Source organism: Chanodichthys erythropterus, chromosome 15, assembly GCF_024489055.1.
Source record: "Chanodichthys erythropterus isolate Z2021 chromosome 15, ASM2448905v1, whole genome shotgun sequence".
Lineage (NCBI taxonomy): Eukaryota > Metazoa > Chordata > Actinopteri > Cypriniformes > Xenocyprididae > Chanodichthys > Chanodichthys erythropterus.
In genome coordinates, this window is record NC_090235.1 from 22,273,425 (window position 1) to 22,294,838 (window position 21,414).

The window sequence follows — 21,414 nt, forward strand, 5'->3', positions numbered from 1 at the left end:
ATTGTTAATTCCACGAATTTAACAATAAGTTATACATATATACATATTTTAAGGTTATGAGCCTCATACATTTGAATTTGTCTAAACATTTGACAATAGTGTGTGCATATGTGACCCTGGACCACAAAACCTGTTATAAGTCCCACGGGTATAGTAAAAATTAACGATTTTTCTTTTATGCCAAAAATCATTAGGATATTAAGTAAAGATCATGTTCCATGAAGATATTTTGTAAATTCCTACCATACCATTCCTACCATAAATTTATTTTTGTGAGTGGAAATGCATTGCTAAGGACTTAATTTGGACAACTTTAAAGGCGATTCTCTCAATATTTTGATTTTGTTGCACCCTCAGATTCCATATTTTCAAATAGTTGTATCTTGGCCAAATATTGTCTTATCCTAACAGTTTATAGCTTATTTATTCAGCTTTCAGATGATGTATAAATCTCAGTTTCAAAAAATTTACACGTATGACTGGTCACATATATTCATATACGCATTTCATTGTACTTGCATGTAACAATAAATTGATCCCTGAACTGTACATTTACCTCAGTGGGAATATAAGGTTACACAGATCACCCCACAATTCTTGATAGTAGGACTGAGTAGGAGGGTTAATCCAGAAACATGAAGCATGTGTTCACCCGTAGTTAGAATTCTCCCTGCAGAAATGCTTAATAAGCTGGGTCAAAGGGGTCGCAAGTGCCAAAGGGCTGATGGGGATAGAATGTCCAGTTTAAGAAGAGAATCTATCTTTGACCTGATGGGAAACAGAAAAAAATGAACTCAGGGGGAAAAGAGATGGTAGAATAGCATGAGGCTGTTTGGAAAGAAGACCCTTGGCCTTTAGCTTTAACCTGAGTAGAATGTAATCCTCTCCCTACTACCCATCTGTATTTTTTTCCTCTACACTTTTATCCTTCTCCCAACCTGAAGCTGTTTGTCAAGTGCTTGCAGAGTCTGATTTATTTCCCTACAGTTTTACTCATATTTCTGCAAAACATGAGTAAAAAAGTTTGGTCAGGAAGATTTGTTTTAATGTTTTTGAAAAAAGTCTCTTGTGCTGATCCAGGCTGCATTTATTTGACAGTAAAAACAGTAATATCGTGAAATATTATTACAATTTATTTTTATTTTTTTTTCTATTTTATTGTATTTTAAAATGCAAATGTCATAAGATCTTTCAGAAATCATTCTCATATGCTGATTTGTTGATTTGTCTTTTTTTCAAGATTATTTTTGTTGACACCAAATGTCTTTACTGTCACTTTTAAATCATTTAGTGCATCTTTGCTGAGTAAAAGTATTGTTTACTCTCAAAACATGTTTCTTTTAAACTATATGGATGCATGGACAATTTGGCCGCTGTAAATCATCGGCCGAATATGCCGTTTTTGGCTGAAAGAGAAATAAAGGCGGAAATTGATATATTGACACAATATATTGATATATTGAAATGAATATATTGATATTTAACTTGACATTGACATTATTTTAATACAGGCATATTTTCTGTCCAATTTTTTTATTTTTATTTTTTTTTGTTACTTTAAATAAAAGTGTGGTTATTTTGTTTTATTGGCTTGTATTTTTTACATTTAGATTCAGTAAAATGGTTAGTAGCCATGTATTTGGCAGGACAAAGTATACAGTCAGCTGATCATTACTGCAAAACAAACTTTTTCAGGCTGATTTAAGACCGCACTGCTTCCCATCAGGGTTATTTTGCATTATTGACCATCTGACTGTGTTATCCCTTACATATACCATAAACATCCAATATTAATCTTCCTTCTCTCCATCGATCTCTTTCCAGGGTATGGGGCCCTCGAGTATGCCGTCTGTGCCCCTCATGGTGGGCTGTGGCATATCCTGTACGGCTCTACTCATTCTGCTGCTCATCTATGCTGCCTTTTGGAGGTGAGTTCAGGAAAGCCCTTCACTGACCCACAGCAAGACAACACAATCCTGCAGAGGACCATTTCTGAATGTAGCTTCCAGGTTTTGCTGTCCTCTACTAGATAATAGGATATTACTGTTCACCCTTTGTTTATGTCCCAGTGCTCTCACAGGTACACTTATACCTTAAAAGATTCATTGTCCACACTTCAGCTTCCCACGTTGGGTTGCCCAGGCTGGGATCGAGCAGCTGGCACGGGGTAGATCTAGAGTGGGCCAAAACTGCAATTAGCAATAATTGGGAACAAATGAGGGATGGCGGGAGCCGCCTGTGGCAGGACAGGATTATGTGGAGAGTGCTAGTGAAGGCTAGCGTGGCTGCTAACAGCTCAGTGTGGCAGATGGCCTAGTACGGTCACATGATCAGCTAACACCATGTCCAGAAAAAGGCTGGTGCTTAGTCAAGTATTTATCTCCTTAGAAGTATGACTCTGGATTTTACCAAATTATATATATATACATAAAATTAAGAGATGTTTAAGTATCCAAATACTTTAGATCCAAGTAATTTCCACCCCCTGTCCCATAATTTCCTAGTAGGTGGTAAGATATTTCCTCTCTCCAAGCTTAGTGCATCTGCCTCACCATCAGAGAGCTTATCATGGCCTCCCCTATAACTCAGACCATTGATCCAGGGGACGCTGTCATTGTCCTCTTGAACAGATCTGGCTGGAGCTCAAATAGCGGATGAGGACATTTTGCTCACCAGTGCTTGCGTTTTGGAGTTCATCTGCAGGTCATCTGGGATGCTGCTCAAGTTGTCAGTGTTCAGTGGAGTAAAAAAATAATAAATGGATGTTGATAAATGGATTTCTTACCTTTATGTCATAAACATGTATATCATGCTTTTATAAAGATAATAGTGTCATAACTGCAAAACAGTTGCTGTTGTCAGTGTGTGATTTTTCTGTTTTTCTTTGATTCTCAGGTACATTCGTTCAGAGAGGTCCATCATTTTGGTGAACTTCTGTCTGTCCATACTGGCCTCCAATGTGCTTATACTGGTGGGACAGTCCCAAACTCTTAGTAAGGTATGTATCTGTGCACATTTGTGTTTTTGTGATGTGTTTGAGAGAAAGAGTTCAGAAAGAGCAACTTTTAGGTTCTTGTTTGGCTCAGTTTTTGGACTGGTTGCAATGACACAGTCAATATCAATTTTATGTTGGAAATAGCTCCTATGTTGTTGTTGTTTTTGTTGCTAATATTTGTAATGGTAATTCATATTGAAAAATGAAATGTATTAAAACACCATCTATATGAATTTATAATAATTTATATAGTAAAAAAAGTATATAACTGTTAGATAAGTTTTAAAAGCATTTATGAATTAACCGTAAAACTTCAATCATTTCAAAGAAATGTATATAACTGCTATACATTGTAATAGTAATAATAAATTATATGACTGTTATATAAAAAGAATTTCATTTTTCAACATTAAACAAATTTTGTATTATTATTATTATATAGTCTCATTTAATTTATAAGAACAGTTATATAGTAAAAATGTGTATAGTTAGATAAGATAAGCATTTATGAATTAACTGGTGTACATTTTAATAATTATAATTTATATGAACGTTATATAAAGTGCATTTCATTGTTCAATATGAAATAACCATAAATCATCACCATTGTTATTATTATTATTATTATTATCTTATTTAATTATATAACTGTTAGATATGTTTTTTAAAAGCCTTTATGAATTGACCATGAAACTATTATATATCATTGTTGTTGTTATTAATTTAAAAGAAATGTTTATAACTGCCATACATTTTAATAATAATAATTTATGACTGTTATATGGATTTTTAAATATGAAATAACCATTCATTATTATTATTGTTATTATTATTTATATAGCTAGCAGTTATATACATTTCTTTCAATTTAATTCTATTTTAATTATACTTAAATTGAAATTACAATTCTGAGTCCTATTTGCTACCCTCATACAAATTCAATTCAAATTCCCGAAATAAATTGGAAAACAAAAGACTTTCACTTTATAACTGAGTTTTGAATGGCACTCAAACCTTGTGCCAGTCTCCCTAGAGATAGTAGTTTGTAGTGTGTGGCACAGGTAACGGGTGTTTGTTCTCCCTCCAGCCTGTCATGACATTATGTAAGTGGCCACGATTGAATTTGAGAAACTCAGGCAGTCGCGTGTAGCAGACAGACACGTGGAAGACGCTGGAGGGACAGCTTTGTGTCAGCCGTGACTGTCACACTGAGAGAGCGTAAGATAGACTACAGAGGCACCTGAGAAATAAGTGCTGCCATTCAAACTCGACCTGTCACTTAGAGCTACAGAGAAACCTGAAGACAACCAAAGGAACTGCTCTCAGGACCCATTCCCCCTCAATCCAGACTTAATATTTCACTAAATTCTCATATTCGACCATTAGTTTAAGAAAGTACAGATAAGCTTAATTTCGTAAACCATGAATGGTGTGAAATCCTTCTCATTTCCTGGGTCATTTGCTGAGCGAGCCAGTGTTTAGCATTAGAATATGCACCTCATTATTGTATGAAACCTCAGCGAGATACTCTGCTTACCGCTTCTCATTTGTGTTCACCGCTTACTTAAAGCATACTTTTCTTTAATTCCAGCCTGCAATTTTTCCTTAGAATTTGTTCAACCTGTAACTAACCCATTTTCACTTTTTAAGTACCATCTGCGAGGGAAAAAGCATGAACAGGATGCACTGCTAGAACTAATTTTCACACCACAATGGAACTGAGTCAGTTTCTACCCGACTTTCGTTAATGTCAGTGGCTCTTTTCCACTTCTCCCTATCAATTACTTTCTCTCTCTCTATCTATCTCTCTCTCTCCCTCTTGGCTTTGAAAACAAATAGCTGAGAGCCATTTGCACCTCTTATTGCTTTCTGTACAGTACGTCCAGTACAGTTTGTCATTTCTTACTCCCCGTTTCTTTCTCCTTCCTTCTTTTGTCTCTAGGGACTGTGCACTGTGACCGCTGCCTTTTTGCACTTCTTCTTTCTGGCTTCTTTCTGCTGGGTATTGACGGAGGCGTGGCAATCCTACCTGGCTGTGATTGGCAAGATGAGGTCGCGCCTCATTCGCAAGCGTTTCCTGTGCCTGGGCTGGGGTAGGACACCCGCACACATACCAAAAAATAACATTAAAGGTCAAAAGTGATGTTATTGAAGTGCTCCAGCTTTGTTTTTTCCTCCATATGACTGATGCAGGAGTATAACATGCCAGTTCTTATCAATTCAATCACATCAGATTGTATGGCATGTCAGTTCGCTTTAATGGCCCAATGACACACCACAAACATGCCATGGGAGCTCAATGTTACTGCTGTGCTACAAGACGTAGATGTACGATCGTTGATAAGGAATGCATTGTGTGCCACCATCTTAACACAGACAGGATCTGAAAGGATATTCTAGCACTTGCAGTGGCACACGTACATGTTTTGTAACTTATTGATCCACTATCAATTCCATTAATTCATAGATGCCCTTTACAGATATTGCAGGGTAGGATTCCCACCCACAGGGAGTTGGTAGTAGATTGGTTTTTAACTAAGATGTCAGAAAATAACCTGTGTTACTCAGAATGTGAAAGATGGATATTGTCATAGATGGGCGATTCTAGGATTGCAATATTAGGGGAGCTCAGCCCCCAATGAGGGATTTCTAATCATTTTAAATAACTAGGTAATATTCATTAATGTTCTTTAAGAATATAGACAAAAGCCCTCCTAAATGCTTTTTGTCTTTGTTTTTTCTCCCAATCATTTTGTGTCTTATCTCTAACTGTCTTATATATATATATATATATTTTAGGGCTGTCAAAATAACACGTTAATTTTGATTAATTAATCTGAGAAAAAAATAATGTGTTAAAAAAAATTACGCAGATTAATCCATTCCGTATTGACCTTTGAACCTGGAGCCGTTCTCGTGTGTGCGAGCTCTTTCAAAGTAAGCACCGCCTTTGCACTCTCTCTACCTCACACATAATAATCTAAATCAACTGACACAATGCTAAAAAAGTTTGTTAGACCGAATCCATGTTTCATGAGTGCATTCAGAGAATGTTTTTCCTGAATAATAAGAACGTCACCTCATCTTCTCTGACAGGCGCCCTGCATGTGCTGCTGACATAAACCACACTTTCAGTAAACAAAAAGAAAATCCTATCCAGTGGTGAAGTGTTTTCTGTGTTGACAAATCTTTTGCGATGTCCTAATAACAGTCGCGATTCGCACGCAACGCGTCAACGTCCGCTAATGTCCAATTCGCGACTTAATGACTCATTTGAACAGATTTATTTTAATGAATCATGACAACAACTGATCTGTCCACACGGTCTATAATGAATCATTTACTCAAACAACTCTGAAATGAGAACATAAGTGTGCTTACCCCATTTAACAAGAGTGATTAGTAAAATTAGCCTTAATAATCCACAATATTTTCAGGTTATTTAAATAACAATGTGTAGTAAATTAGGCCTACCTATAAAATCAGTTAGTTTAGACTGGAGTGAGGTGAAACCAGAACAAAGCAAGTTGTTGTTAGCTAGGTGCATTCAATTGTATATGGTAGAAAATTATATTATTAGTTAATATAACTTCTGAATGCTACTTCTTAATACTTTTTAGGTTTAGAAAAAAAGCATCTTCTCTTACAAAGCTATAAAATATTTTTTTTTTTTTTTTTTTTTGCAAAGAGGGCAAGAAATAATTACAGTGAAAGTGATGGGTACTTTATTGTCAGTATCGGGCTCGCAGATCACGTGGGTAGGGCACTTTTTACTGTTTGTGTGGATGACCATGTCTGTCACCATCGAAGACCATTATTGACCCAGGAAAAACCCTGCATTAGGTTTTAGAGATTTTTTTTGTCTGGTGCAGTATACATTAATATTTTATTGTGTTTGTATGATTTTTATTATTTCTATTTTTTATGATATATGTGTTTAAAAAAATCATTATAATATACTGCTACTTTTGAATGGCCATTAATTGAGAAAATTACTTTTACCCGTATAGTAATAAAACAATCACAACTTCCATCCAGAACAAACTCATGCTTCACATTGTGTCACTCATTTCTTCCTCCAGAGCCGCATTTGGATCCTGTTCATCCCCTCCCTTCCAATGCCTTTCGATCCTGTTCTCTAAACTCGAGTTTCTCTAATTGCCTTTAATTTCCAGAGTTAATCAGAGCATTGTTAATTACATGAATATTTCAGAGAAGAGCTCATTATGTGTGGACGTGGCACGCAGACATAGAGCGAGAAGAATGGATAGGTCTAATTAGCACATGAGTAAAGCTGGCCTCCCTGACTGTGATGGCAAACACAATAGGGATGACACCAGCAGGAGAGGCCAGGAAGCCCTCACAGACTCAGAGAGGGGAGGGGAGGATGTAATTCTACAAAGTAAAGGTCACTGTATGCAACATTGTAATCAAGGACCAATGAGTACCCCTTCGTCAGTTTCAAGATGGGAAACTTGTTAACAATGTCAGTTATGAAACTGTTTAATGCTACATCTTAAATAGTGAAATACACTCAGTCTTTACTTTTTTATGAGTGGAAAACTATATAATATTCATGATCATTGAATATTATATAGGTTCAACACAAATAAAAAAATATTATTGCATTTTCATAACCTGATAAACGAAAAACTTTATTTTCAACAAGTCCTGCATATCTTTGCAACTACATGTCTAGATGTATTAGTACATGTAGTGCTGTTATGGTTATATGGTTAGGTGTTAGGGTTCGGGTTAGTATAATAAGTTGACATGTAGTTGCTAAGTTACTTAAATTCAGTAGAATGTCTGTTTGGGGGAGAATCAAAATAAAGTGTTAGCAGATATTAAGCAGACAGTCTACTAATACACTGATGAGAGTTAGTAGACTTGCAATTGCAAAGTTACTTATACTTAGTAGAATTTCTAAAGTGGATCATCAAAATAAAGTGTTACCCAAGCTTTTTTTTTATTTTTTTTATCTGTTTTACAATAATATTTTAGTAAATTTCATTTGTGTCATGTATCAATGCATAATACATCAAAATGTGGAGCTCTGACCTTTTAAAAAAAAAATCTAGTTAGTGAAGTAAGATTTTTATTTATTTATTTATTTATTTATTTTCTGGCTCAAAAAGTGAAATCATTTCTTCAAAGGTGTGCATTTAATTATATTTATTGTTCTGGGCAAACTACATGCGCACTTCCATACCTGGACAGAGCGGGAAGAGCAGCAAGTCAAACTAAATTAAAATTCACAAAATATAACACAAGTAGTTGTAAACAAGCCAAAATACACAAGGAAGGATGATTACAATGTAACTTTACTGGTATTACTGAAGACGGTCACAAAATCATAGATCTCCAGGCTACAGGTGGAGCTGGGGATGGAGGGGGGAGTTAAATTCAGCATGCGGCAATTCAGTAGAAGTGTGGTATGGCAAATATCATGATTTCTCAAAAGTCAAGACAGGATTGGTACATGTCAGAAGCAGCTGATTGTCAGCTGCTGATGCAAGCTTGACTGACATGGCCTGCCGTAACTGACGCGATAATATGAGTTAATCAAAGTCACTTCAGATGAGGACAGTTATGTACTATTTCATATGAGCTTGATGATTAGTTAATTCTGAACACAGCCACATACCCAATTATAAAAGGGTGTGCACACTTATACAGTTAGGTTATTTTAAGTTTTTATTTCTCTCTGAAATATGTCACTTTGTAATTTTTACATTAAAGGTTTAAAAGATCTGATATGATTTATCTTGTTTGATTCATTATAACATCACTAAACAGGCTGTTTTAACAGGGGTGTGTAGGGTGTTCTGTGTACTAGCCCTGTGGAGTGCTCTTAGAGAATACAGACAGGAACGTTTACACTGCTGCACTTTGGCCTCATGAAAAGAGACACTTACAAAGAGGCCCATGGGACATGCTCTCTGCTAAAGTAGCGTGTTTGGGGTCTGGGAGGGCACTTAGCACAGGGGGAATGGTGTACCTGTACGCCGTGTGCATTTGTCCGTGAAAAGGGCACAAGCTAAAGAAAGCCACCAATGCGAGAGGACATTACTTTAGCTAACTTCCTCTCCAGCCTAAGGCTACCTGCCATTAATGGCTTTATGGGGGGAAAACAATGGGATGGGGGATACTAGATTGCATTTTCATAATTTGACTTTCAGCGATGCTTGTCCTCTGTTATATACGGTGGACAATTTTCTCATACATTCACATAAATGTACTTTCATTTTATGTCAACGTTTGTTTTGATCCATTTAACTTGTTCCATCCATTAAAATTCACTTTGCAACCACGTTTTCCATTAAAAATTGTTTTTTTTGTTTTGTTTTGTTTTGTTTTTTTTTCTTGCAGGTCTTCCAGCCCTTGTGGTCGCTGTATCTGTGGGTTTCACCCGGGCTAGAGGTTACGGCACGGCAAGTTAGTAAGTATCACTGATGCAGTGTAGTCTTGCAAAGAAAATGTTGAGACATTTGTTTTTCACCAAGTGCCATTTTGAGGGTTACATCAAGTCTCAGTGATCTCCGGATGTATATATGAACTTTCATATGCAGTATATGAAGATATTTATTTGTTATACTACTATAAAAATTTGAATGATCACTGAGTAACCTGTGTTATAGTATAACATTTGTAATGTGAAGATAACATACTGTATGCAAAGACAATTCAGACAACTTTCCCCAACACAGACCCACAGTGTATGCGTTACAAATTCATGCCTGTACAGTAGAGGGCGCAGCTCAAACAACGGCCTCTTAGGCCGTGTCCACCAAAGCGTTTTTAGCCAGCTGAAAACGCCTAGCTGTGGGCACTTTGGCTTGCCATGATATGGAATATACGCAGAAGTGTTACTAGTATCTAATTTCACACATAATTAATTTCTGTACTGTTTCTATATAAAAATGTCCATACAATGTAAAGTATTTACTCTGGCTCTTGTTATGTATTATTTTGTTCCTTTATTGTTGTTGTCGTCTGTTGCCGTTGTACAAGCAACATGATGTGGCGGTTGGTCGGTGTGATATTTGTCCCACCCCTCCTCCACAGTAAAAAGTGACAGTGATGAGTGCTGCGTTTTACCCAAAATTTAACATTCTTCAACTCTCAGCGACCTGTATTAAACACTGAGTGGTCAACGTGAAATAGACACTCGGCACCTCGCCACGCTTCCGTCGTTTTAAAAACACGGAGCTCCCATTGAAAACAACTGGAAAAATATGTTAGCCTCAGGAAAAAAAACCTTTGGTGGACACACACTGCCTTACTTAAGCAATAATACAAAAGTATAGTTACTGTTGACCTTTTACCTTGGAATAACGTCTTCTACAAGAATTTTGAATCAGATCCCTAGGCTATTCTTCCTCTATTCCTATGGATTCCCTCAAAATGGTGCCAATTTTCTGCTGCTCTGCATATAATGGTTTCTGTCTTCACTGCACCACTAAGCAATTGATTTAAACCAGGGAGCTCTCTGACTAATCGGAGACAAAAGTTGAAAACAATGGTGGCCTTTGAAAGCTTTAATTGGATGTGTCTGACACATGGATTCCCCTTAAACCAAAGGACAAATTTTGGAAACAGTGCCAGGAAGTCAGTCGCCTGAGATAACCTCACTGCTGGACTGCTTACTTCACAGTCACTCTTCCCTGCAGTTTTCCCTGCAGTCCAAATATGAACGCATGTACAATTGAGTGCATGTGTGTATGGTCCTTTCACAGCGGACATTTCACAAGGACATCAGAATACAAACTTGACTGAAATCTGTTTGATTGCGTTTGACCAGAACATTAGCAAAATGTCGAAATAGCTCTATTAAAATAATGATTAATAATGCTCGTCTATAAAGTATGACCTTCAAGATTTTGCAGAGCTGTTTGTGTAGAACTTGATCAGGAAGTATCTTGATCTGTCCATTAACTTTGCAGCTTTTATGAAAGCAATTTAACAATGTGATATTTCCAGAAACCATGCAAGGAGTAAGATGAAGAGGTTGTATTTGAAATACCCTCTTCAGTTCCTTAATTTAGGGAACAAATTTGGTTGGTTTCCAAGTTGTTGTTTTCCAAGTTGACAATTTAATCTTATTTGGGTGAAGAAAAATAATTAAAGGTTAATGAAAACTGTGCACAAATAAACCAATTCTTTAAGTTTCTTTCCTGCCAACCCCTTTTTTCTGAAGCCAGCACTATCTCAACTTTCCCTAGTGATTTGCTGTGTTTATATTTCACTTTATCTCTCTCCTTCTCTCAATTTCAGTTGTTGGTTGTCTCTGGAAGGGGGGCTGCTCTATGCTTTCGTTGGTCCTGCTGCTGTCATTGTACTGGTAGGTTTCAGACTCTGCTTTCCAATTTGATAGACTAGTAAACATGAGCACCACCCACTTTAATATGCTTTTTAAATATATCACGCCTGCAGTCGAAGAGAAAAATCGGTCACTAATGAGATTAGAGTTGAGGCCTGTCTCATTTAAAATGTATGTATTTTTCATCAGTATATCATGTTAAAATGCATGAGTGAACTTGATGAGCTTATTAGAACAAAGAGACCAAAGTGTGTCTATATATCCTCCACAGCCCTGGTCTCAGGTGCTTTTTTGTTTTCTGTGAGGTGTTTGCATTGTTTTTCATGGTCAGATGTGATTTGCGTTGTTTGTTTCTTGGTGGTGGCATAAAGAGGCCCTCTTAAACAAACAACTGCAAATGAGATTTGGGCATCTGGAGATGCCAGTTCCCTCTTTGGAGAGGCAAATCTAATTAATGGAAAAATAATTAATCTTGCCTCTAGCAAATAGTAAAACGAAGACCCATTGTTTAAGCAAGCGCCTTGCATGATCAGAATACGAACGGCACTCGTAAACATGTTAGACTTGGTGGGTTCGATATGCTCTCGGAGCAGACTGAACAGGCTGAGTATTGATTTAGCACAGGGGTCTTCAGCAGGGGGTTGCGATGCTTCTGGAGGCCCAGGCAATTAATGTTCCATCTATCTATTATTGTTTCATTACCTATTTTTTGAGTAACTCTTGTTTAAAGCAGTAGTTAATGCAATAGCTAACACATAAACTAACAATGAATAATACTTTTACAGTACTTGTTATTATAGGTTTCAAATTAAACACTCAGTGTTATATAATATGTAGCAAGGGATATTTTAACTGAAATAGAAGATTCTTAATTTAACATAAGTTAAATGCAACTGCCAGAGTTCATGCATTGGTGGAGAGTGGTCAGATGCCACTTAGCAAAAAGTTGTCAAATATTATCCTTATGTTGTAATCATTACGATCTCAAGCTGTAATCATTACCTAACATGTTCATTATGTCAGCTTAACTTAATATATGATGTTTACTAACTACATAATTTGTGTATTGACTTGTAGTTATATATAACTGCCATATGGACATTACTTTCACACACTTCTCTTTTACTGCTAAAATAATGAAACATGCATGAAACATACATGTTTTTTTTCTCTGTAGCTGCTTTGAAAAAAATGTGTAGAGTGAAAGCTCTATACACATAAACTTCGAACAGGAAGAGATCTGACCTACAACCATCTGCCTTCATGTTGTAATGCACAAGAAACAGTATACAGCAAGGCTTGGCTCAAATCCAGTATGTACCACAAGCACATATGTTTGTGGTCTTTCCATAGCCTTAGTCTAAGCTCCTCTTTGGTGCTCTGTGTGTCCAGTGGGCAGTTGGCTGAAGCAGACTAAACAACAATCTGCTGAGAGATCGAGAGAGAACAGATGAGACACATGAGAGCATTACTGTTTCTTCATGATCCCACCTGCTCATGTGCTTCTAGACTTAAATCTACAACACCTGTCACAGACACCTATCTATCTATCTATCTATCTATCTATCTATCTATCTATCTATCTATCTATCTATCTATCTATCTATCTATCTATCTATCTATCTATCTATCTATCTATCTATCTATCTATCTATCTATCTATCTATCTAATCTGTCTATCTGTATGTATGTACAACACTCAGTGTAAATGAGTACACCCCGTTTGAAAATTTACATTTTAAACAATATCTCAGTGAACACTAAAATAATTTCCAAAATGTTGACAAGACTAAGTTGTATATAACATCTATTTAACTTATAACATGAAAGTAAGGTTAATAATATAATTTAGATAACTAAATTTTCAGTTTTACTCAAATTAGGGTGATGCAAAAATAAGTACACCCCACTGAAAGTCTCTGGAGCAAAGCCAAATTTTAGACTACAAATGTCTAATTTAACAAGAATTCAACCCCAGGTGAGTCTAATTATTCATTACACAGGTGTCCAGCAGACAGTTGACTATAAAAGGGTGTTAAAACCCCTTCCCATTTCATGCTGTCAGCAATGGCACCACATGGAAGAGAAATGTCACAAGACCTGAGAAAGAAAATAATTGCATTACACCAGAAAGGTGAAGACTACAAGAAAATCAGCAAAGCTTTACTTATCAGTCAGAATATTGTAGCAAAGTGGTACATAAATTTTGAAAAGATGGAACTGCAGCCATCTCACAGAGATGTCCAGGTCGTCCACGGAAGTTAACACCTCGACAGGAGCGTCTTCTGATGAGAAGGGTTGAAGAAAATCGGCAAGTTTACTGCAGTTATCTAAAGAAGTAGAAAGCCAAACTGAGGTGACTATTTCCCATACAGTTTTGGAACTGATGGCTTCAAAACTGTATGGCGTCGCAAAGGTGAGGAATACAAAGACAAATGCATGTTCCTACAGTGAAACATGGTGGTGGCAGTGTCCTTATGAGGGGCTGCATGAGTGCATCATGAATTCACAGATGTACTGCTCTATACTGAAAGAGAAGATGCTACCATCACTCCGTGCCCTTGGTCGTCCTGCACTTTTCCAACATGACAATGATCCTAAACACACATCTAAGGCCACTGTTGGATTTCTGAAGAAGAACAGGGTGAAAGTGATTCAGTGGCTCCTGATCTGAACCCAATCGAACACCTATGGGGAATTCTGAAGAGACGAGTTGAGCATCACTCTCCATCCAGCCTCTAAAAGAGGTCATTCTTGAAGAATGGAAAAAGATAATTTATGCTGAGCACTGTATGTCGGTCAATCCATCCATCTGTCCATCCGTCTGTCTGTATGTCTGTCTATAAACCCTGCCTATAAAGCTTCAAAATTTAAGGCATTTTTTCAAAACTTTCAAACTTGTCAAACTTTGTTTTTCTGGTTAAAAAGTTTAGGTATATGAATTTAAATTTTGAAAACACAGCATATTGGAGCAATTGAAGCCAGCAAACGAACTGGGTCAGAGATTGCAGTTGCGTTTCCTCAATCTGGCAACCTGCATGAGCATCAAGTCTGAGGAGGGGGGGATGGGGGAAACAACTCTCTCCAATATATGAAACTGGACTGCAGTACTCATTTCAACCACTACCTGTCAATATCACATATTAAGTAGTTAGATTTTAAAGTTCGGAATGGTGCACAACCCTGTTCTTAACTAGCTTAGCAAGCAACACTGCTAAGATCATGGTGGCAGCTTAACCAGCTAAATTTTACTGGCTAAACAAGATCCTGACTTGAATCTTATATATCATGGAATTAACTGCAAAACTTCCAACAAATAAAATAACACAATACACTGTCTCTTTCTTGCAGGTTAACATGCTGATTGGAATAGTGGTTTTCAACAAGCTCATGTCTCGAGATGGTATCTCAGACAAGTCCAAAAAGCAGAGAGCAGGGTAAGTGAAGGTCAAAGCAATGGCTATATGATACCCATCTATTTCTGGATTTGCACCAAGTCACTCATTTACCACTGGCCTGTTGAAGGTTTTAAAATATCCTGTCAAATATATGTATGGGTGAAATAAATTACTCATGCTCTCTCTCGCACACACACTACCACTAAAAGTTGAAAAACTTCAGACTGAAAGCCAAGATATGACAGCTTCATTAATGGACTTGTATTGATTTGCTGGCCTGCTAACCTCAGGCTAGTTCTCTGATAGCTCTGTCATTAGCTAAGTGTATATTCATTGTTCATGTAACTGCACATACTGGCAGGATCAAGGAGCCCTTGTGCTTTTAAAACACTTGTTCTGTTTTGCCTTTGTTTGATTGGACACAAAGCAGAGTGATCCATTAAACACTTGTGTTAATGAGTGGACCGCCACATCCCTCACCTCAAACGAGAGGCTAAACACTGAGAGATTGAATATTCCCATTCTGCACCATGAATCCGCTACCTGGAAACTTTAAGAGCATTCTCACAGCCCTCCATCTTTAATTAAACTAACGAAATCTCCATTTTTAAGTGCAGTGCATTGTCTAAAATGAGCTCACTGGTCAACTGCTGTCAAGCTCATTGCTATGCATAAGCCTGTTTTCGCCAATACTATACTGAAGGCATGAGAACAGCCTTAATGCTTACAGTGCAACTGAATTAGTGTGTCTAATGGGTACCGATAGCCTCTCTGCTTTGAATGCATGCTGCACAAATGTCATTTAGATATGTGGCATTGCTTTGGTGGACCACCATACCGATATCTTTGCAGGAAACTGTGGGTCTTACTAATTGAATGAGGAGCTAATCAGAGATCTGAGCTAATCCAATGACTGGATATTTGTAATCCCTCCAGGCAAGAGTACATTTTGCAATTTTGCCCTAATTGATTTGCCTTTTTTTTTTCTTCTTCCTCTTTTCTTTTCCTGAAATGTTTATGTACAAGGGAAATCAATACATGTTGGGAGCTGCAATGGCTAACTATGGATTTTTCAGCTAGTGGCTTGTATATAAAAATGTCCCAATGTTTAAATTCAGTTTGACTCATTTCCATATTCACACTCTCTCATGCTGTCTTTCACATATACTGTATGCAAGTATGCAATGTGGAAGTTCTGTTTTTAGTGGCAAACTTTTTTTCTTTTTTATTTTTCATGCAGCAAACATATTTGGATTTGCTCATATTTTGATCTTAGGGGGTTGTCAGTCTCTAAACCCAAGTATTAAATTTTGTCACGTAACTCTTCATGCTCTGTGGTATGGACATGAATAATACCTCAAAATATGTGGGTAATTGGGAGGGGGTGTGCTATTACTTTTCAAAGCGAAGACTACATCTGGCGGATGACACAAAAGACCTCAAGGTGGGATTCAAACCATATCTAGAGACCAAAATATCAGAGAGTTTGGAGTGAGCCAGTAAGAAACTGCTCAAAACACCTTAGCAACTGCATAGCAATGCCCTAGCAACCACCCTCAACACTCTAGGATCATAACAGTGGGTTTCACACAGGCAAGCATCACTCTATTTTCTTTAGAATGATACTAAATTTAGTATTTTGCTTTTGTTTTAAGGTTGTGTGTGTGTAAATGAGTGTGTCCACTGTGTTTTGAGCTGCTTCTGCTCTTAGTTGCTGACCCCGAGTGCCCCGTCATTTGCATATTTCAGATGTTCTAAGCACTTTCTCCAACTCAGTGACATGAAACTGTCTTTTGTTACCTTTACAGTTTCAATCAGCCTCTCAGAACACTAACATAAAATACTACTAAAATTGGAACAATGCTTTGATTAACAATGGTCTAATAATGCACAAATAAGAAATGAGAGTCAAGTGTATGTAACTGTACCCTAAATAACTAAGTATGTTTATAAACACAGTGTTGCCCAAAATACTGTAGCAACACTGGCTCAACCAGTAGTGTGAGTTTACAGTAGATGTACAGTATATACACACTAGAAGTGAAAAGTTTGGAATAATTCAGATTTTTTCATGTTTTTGAAGTCTCGTATGCTCACCAAAGCTATATTCATTTGATCGAAAATTGAGTAAAACTAATATTGTGAAATATTATTTCAATTTACATAAAACGGTTTGAATATATATTTGAATTGATATTTAAAATTTAATTTATTATTGTGATTTGGTGCTCAGTTATTATAATATATTATTTGTGTTTAATTATTAGTTATGATTCTTATTATTATAAATGTTGAAAAAAGTTTTTGCTGCTTAATGTTTTTGTTGAAACCGTGATGATTTTTTCCCCCTTGGATTTTTAATGAATCGAAAGTTCAAAAGAACAGTATTTAATTGAAATATATTCTGTTTGTCTTTGATTGTATTATTACTATTATTATTATCTTAGTCTTATCCTTAAAATAAAAATAATGTACCTTAAAAGTAAAATTGCATAAGATTTAAGATATCCAGATTTTCTTAGAATGAATTTTGAATACAAGTGTAATTTGTCTTGTTGTGTTTGGTTTGGTTTTAGCATAAATTTCCTTTAATTTAAACATTTCTCCCAATGGAACAAGACAAAATACATTTGTATTCACATATTCATACATACACTATCCATTTTTTACTGACAGAAATAGTATTCATTCTCCTTTAAATCTTTAGTGCCACTTTTACACCCCAGATCTTTATTTATAAAGCTGAGGGGGATTGTGACTGGGTTCATTAAAAACTGAACTTCCTGGTTAATGACCTGAGGGAGACCAACCTGGACGTGCTGATCTGCTTTCTAACAATGCTTACACAAATCAGGGGATCACGAGCCGTATCAGGTGTGTGTGTGTGTGTGTGTGAGAGTGTGTCAACAGTGAGAGACTATCCTTTTCTTTATATCAGTCTTTCTCCTGTTTTCACACACAAATACTCCTAAAACACACACCCACTTCAGTGAGCAGCTGAAGTAGGTTAGTCTTTGCAGCTCCCATCTGCTGATTGTTAATGATCTGTGGTCGTATTCTACTGTGTTTCTCTTCATTTTATCATATTCCTGCCTTCATTGTCTCTCTCTGTCACACACACACAAGCCACTTTCACGCTGTGACATTCATTACAGATCTCGCTCTGTCGTTGCTGTTGTTCATTGCTTGATGCTGTTCTCTTTTCATTACTTTAATTTTGTCTTTCTCTTTTTTTCCCTCTCTATTATGTGTCCCCTTTCCTTATGTACTTGTTTTGTTGTCATTATCCAAATATTCCATTTGCAATTTCCCTCCAATCTGCATTCATCCTTTTACCTTTGTGCCGTTTGTGCGAATTGGCATGAATGTTGTTGTATGGATGGATATTTATGAGTGAAATTATATTCCTCCCTATCTCCCTGCTTTTGTGTGTCATGTCAATCTCTTTCCCATGTGAATATATGTATGTGTGTGCGTGTGTGTGTGTATGTGTGTATTGGGTCCTGAAGTCCACCGTTGGAAGCGCGTAGCAGGCTGCTCCTGAAATGCTCCAAGTGTGGCGTGATCTCCAGTACCGCCCTGTCCAGCTCTACCGCCAGCAGCGCCATGTTAGTTTCATTCCATATTCTCTCTTTGTCTCTTACTTTCCTCTCCATATCTTTCTTTTTTTCTCTTTCTCTCTCTAGAGCCCAACACTGACAGTAAGAAACAGAAACTCTTCAAAGAGCCACCCTCATGTCTGCACACTCCTGAACCACACTGCGAAAATCATTTTCTTAAATCTTTGCCGAGAAATTCCCTCAAAGACGATCATTTAAGGCATTACAATATTGGAAATCACTGAATAGACATTACAAAAAAATGTCTTTAGACGTTCATATTTTTTATTCGTCAAACATAAAGAACTACAAGTCACTGCAAAACATGTCGAAATCAAGTTGAAAAGTCTCCAAGGCAGATTTAGGGGTCATTTATTTAGTGCATTTTTTGTTGTTGTTGTTGTTGTTGTTTTGATTTTGTTGTTGCTTGTTTTGTATTTTGTTTTGCATTTGTTGTTGTTTTGCTTATCTTTGCTTTGTTTTTGTTTTGTTTTGTTTTTTGTTTTGTTTTGTTTCATTTGGTTTTGTTTTATTTTGTTTGGTTTTGTTTTGTGTGCGCATGCCAGTAGACATCTTTGCACTGCAAAAACCCTGTTCTTAAGTATTTTTGTCTAATTGTGTAAAATATTAAGACTTGTTATTAAAACATTATGTCTTTGATTTGATACAAGTGTGTTTTGTCTTGCCACATGCAAATTATTTCACTTGTATTTAGTACAAAATTTAAAAACAAGTTAAAAAAAACATCTTCCACTGCATGCAGTAAGACAAAATACACTTATATTCAAGATCCAGTGTATGACTAATAGTCCTAATATGTTAATGTTGTAAATTTATATAATTATCTTATTTCAAGGGTTTTAAAATATTTTACCTTGAAAATCAGACAAAAATATTCCTAACAGGGTTTTTCCTGTGCTGACTGTAGACTGTTGCAAAAACATTGGTGCAGTAGAACACCTGCATCCCTTATGTACATGACAGGGGTGGTATATTATTATTAATAAAAATTAATAAAAAAAAAAAAAATGAATGTGTTAAATTGATAGCCATATCAAAAGCACAAATACATGCACATACACACAAACACGGTGTGCTCTTTGAAGAGGTAAAGAACCAGAGTGTGGATCAAGGGCCACCTCTGATTCTTTTGGCTTTGGATAAATTGGACTCGTCTCCTCTATTTGCTGGAGGGAGTCATGTTATTGAAATGATAATGAAATGAATGATATTGCCTCTCTGTTCCTCTTTCTCTGTCATTTTTTTTTTCTTCATCTCATTCTTGCTGTCTGCATTTTTTCTGTCTCAGCTATCTGAGTGTAAATATTGGGCATGTGTGTGTGGCGCCATAATACAGCTTCCATTCATAGAAATTAATGAAGACAACTTCCTAAAGGAAGTTTGGTTGGACCATGTTCACATGATCCCACCGATTACCTCATTTTCTCTGAGACCAGAGTTCCTGCTCTACCCAAACCCCATGCTTTCTCTCCACAGTTAGTTAGGGGAGGACACTGAATTTGAGTCATGCTATTTTACATATATCAAGTCAACCTTGTCTTCCTTTTTCTGCATTGCTCTTATATGAGCATGAGAATTCATTTTGTCTCATTGCTAATGTCCGTCCCATCACAGTCACACGCAGGAGACTGAGTCAGTGCAGCGTGAAGATGTTAAATTGATGCCCAGCTGTGGTGAGCCCTTGCTTCGCTGAGCTTAAGCAGACAAGTCCATACTGACACCTAATATTTATCTAAATAGGCTCTGCATGATGCAGAACCAAAACACTCCTGTAGGATTAGCAACATGTTGGAAATCTCTTAGGGAGTGTTAGCATGAGTGCTCAGCATTATGAACACCAATTATTTGTCTGATTTACAAACAAACTGAGAGTGTGTCCTAACTGGATTGACCATGTGTGTCTTTGAATTGAAGAAAAAAACAAAAAAAAAAACAATAATAGGTTACACTTTATTTCAGTAGTCTACTTTTGACATTCTACTAACTATAAGTAACTTTGCAACTACATGTCAACTAACTTTTAGTGTTAGTTAGGGTCAATAGAATAAGTTGACATGTTCTTGTAAAGTTACATGTTGTCAGTAGAATGTCTGTTGGGAAGTGTTAGCAGATATTACAGTTTTTCACAGGCGTTAGGACACATTTCTCAATACTTAGGTCACTTTTGCAAAACTCTTCACACAGTGAGCACAACAGAAGTCTATGTGGGCTAAACTGAGGATCAATTATCATTGCTTTGGTACAAAATGCATTCAATGACTACATCTCTCAAATTTCATGAATTCTTTTCTCACTCAGACACAACAACTGCCAAAACTCTTTGTACGTACAGGCCAGTTTGCACATGCTTACATACTGTTTTCAAAACTGTTAAACTTATGTTCAAAACAATAACATAATACAAAACTGAATACGAATAAAATATGCTGCATTTCTACAGTAATATAGTTATGAAATATATTCTGAATCTAAAAAATCAAATACTATCAAAGCAATTAGATGAAACTGAACACCTACACAAGCATTAGTCTTTCCGTTTCATTACCATCCATTCAAAAGGGGAAACTTAGGAATGATTTTGTTCTGTAATGTAAACATGGACCATGTAACATGTACTGCAGTGAATTATAAACAATAGAGAGTGTCATTCTTGTTTTATAAAGAAATCTTAAAAAAGAAAACATTGCATAATGCTAACTGATGTTAGTATTTTTAGGTCAGTGTTTTATGACTGACAAAGTGTGTTTGCTGGGTGAAAACCTTTGCTAGTGTTCTGGAAGAATGAGTTGATCTGAGATATGAATTAAGTGTTTTGGTAGATTTAGTGAATTTTGAATGTGAAATTAACTGCTGTGCCAGGATGAAAGTTGGTTAGGAGAACTGTGTGAAGAGTTTTGCAAAAGTCACCTAAGTATTGAGAAATGTGTCCTAGCATCTGTAAAAAACTGTAAGTCTACTAACACTCGAATGACTGCTAGTTGACATATAGTTGCAAAGTTACTTATAGTTAGTAGAATGTCTGAAGTAGACTATCAAATGGACTATCTTTGCATGATCATGTTTCATTCATTCATTAAA

The 21,414-nt window shown here is 36.4% G+C and overlaps 1 protein-coding gene across 1 annotated transcript in view; it reads left to right on the forward strand.

Annotated features, from left to right (window-relative positions):
* Positions 1-21,414, forward strand: part of adgrb2 (adhesion G protein-coupled receptor B2) — a 349,244-nt gene that overhangs the window by 293,390 nt on the left and 34,440 nt on the right. Inside the window, exons 18-24 of the mRNA XM_067410949.1 lie at positions 1,825-1,928; positions 2,896-2,998; positions 4,938-5,088; positions 9,368-9,437; positions 11,273-11,339; positions 14,670-14,755; positions 18,226-18,324. Coding sequence (XP_067267050.1) covers positions 1,825-1,928; positions 2,896-2,998; positions 4,938-5,088; positions 9,368-9,437; positions 11,273-11,339; positions 14,670-14,755; positions 18,226-18,324 — 680 coding nt within the window. The remainder of the gene's footprint in view (positions 1-1,824; positions 1,929-2,895; positions 2,999-4,937; positions 5,089-9,367; positions 9,438-11,272; positions 11,340-14,669; positions 14,756-18,225; positions 18,325-21,414) is intronic.